The sequence below is a fragment of the Sorghum bicolor genome, chromosome 1 (genome assembly GCF_000003195.3).
Source record: "Sorghum bicolor cultivar BTx623 chromosome 1, Sorghum_bicolor_NCBIv3, whole genome shotgun sequence".
NCBI lineage: Eukaryota > Viridiplantae > Streptophyta > Magnoliopsida > Poales > Poaceae > Sorghum > Sorghum bicolor.
The window spans coordinates 29,089,756-29,091,360 of record NC_012870.2 but is presented as its reverse complement, the minus strand read 5'-3'; the positions used below and the strand labels follow the sequence as shown (position 1 = coordinate 29,091,360).

The window sequence follows — 1,605 nt, the reverse complement described above, 5'->3', positions numbered from 1 at the left end:
TAGTTTATCCAATGTGCACAATGTTTTCCATGTCTCCCAATTCAAGAAATGCTTGAGAGTGCCTAAGGAACAGTTGCCACTAGAGGAACTGGATTTACAGGATGATCTAACTTATGAAGAGAGTCCTATCAAAGTCCTGGACACAGCAGAGAGAATTACCAGGAGTAAAACTATCAGGATGTGTAAAGTTCAATGGAAACACCATTCCGAGGAAGAAGCAACCTGGGAAAGAGAAGATGATCTAATATCCAAATACCCTCAGTTATTCCCTGGTTCATCCTAATCTCGAGGACGAGATTCTTTTAAGGGGGGTAGGTTTATAACACTCCAAATTTTTTTGAAATTCAAATTTAGTTTAAATTTGATTTAATTTTGGCTTAGTTTGAATTTTTGGAGAATTATTAAATAATTTACAAAATTAATTAAAATAAAATATAAGGTAGAAACGTGTTTGATTTTTGCATTCATGCCGCTGCATAATTTTGCTTGATTTTATTTATTTTGCTGATGCTTGTTTTGTTTTGTTTTGGAGCAAGAAAATTTAAAAAAAAAGAGAAAGGGGAGAGCCCCCGCCTGGGCCGACTTCTGGCCCAGCACCCCGCGCCCCTCTCCTCTTGACGAGTGGGCCGCGGCCCAGCTCGCCCGCGCAGCAGCGCCCCCCTGCCGCCCGCAGCCGCTGACCAGTGGGTCCCGCAGGTGGGGCCCACCCGTCAGGGGGGGGCGTCTTCAACCTCCCGTCCGAATCGGATGGGGGAGCGCCGCAACCGACGCCCCGGTTTCCGCGCGCGGCGCCCCAATCCGAGCCGCACGCGCCCCAAGGATCGTCGTGCCTTTAAATAGCCCCCAGCCGCCGCTCGCGAACCCCCCCTAGAACCCTAGCTTCGAAATCTGCGCCGCCACCGTTCTCGCCAAGCTCGCGCCGCCGCCGTCGAAACCACCGCCGTCGAGCTTCTCTTTGACTTCGTCGTTTCGCGGAGGTGAGCTCGCCATCGCGCTCGTCGTGTCGCGCCCAACCCGCCCGTGCCCTCGGCACGCTCCCCCGTGCCCTGCAGCACCGCCGCCGAAGCTCCCGGCGGCGCCCATGGCGCCACCGCCGCCCGCCGGCGCCCCTGCGCACGCACCCGCCCCTGCACCGGCGCGCGGTCCACGGTGGACCGCGGCCCAGCGCCTCATGCGGCCGGTCCACGTGGACTCGGTCCACGCAGCAGCCAGCGCCTCCCCCGGTCCACCATGGACCGGTGGACCGCCGCCCCTCCCCCGGTCCACAGCCCGCGCCATGGACCGGCCAACCGCGCGCCGCCACGTGGCCAGGCCGGCCACGGTCCCGCGCGCCCCCTGGCCTTTTTGCGAAAAGGCCCTCGCGTTTCTTCAAATTTAACCCGCGATCCAACTCAGTTAAAGTTTCATTTAAAATATGCCCCTGCTTTTACAGTTTAGCCCCTGCACCCGTTGGTATTTATGTATTTAATCCAAAATGAGTTTTAATTCAGTTTTAATTAGTTTTAATTACGAAAAATAGTTCAGTTTATCTACAGAAATGCCATTCAACTTGTTTTAGCCATAACTTTTGCATCGTAACTCCGATTTAGGTGATTCTGGTCGCTA

At 54.3% G+C, this 1,605-nt stretch overlaps 1 protein-coding gene across 1 annotated transcript; it reads right to left on the bottom strand.

The window, feature by feature from the left end:
- On the bottom strand, positions 868-1,278 carry LOC110431778 (glycine-rich cell wall structural protein 1-like). The gene has a single exon (XM_021451349.1). The coding sequence runs from the start codon at positions 1,276-1,278 to the stop codon at positions 868-870; it is 411 nt and encodes a 136-aa protein (XP_021307024.1).

Excerpts from the sequence above, each read along its gene's own strand:
- LOC110431778 (XM_021451349.1), bottom strand. The coding sequence starts at position 1,278 with ATGGCGCGGGCTGTGGACCGGGGGAGGGGCGGCGGTCCACCGGTCCAT.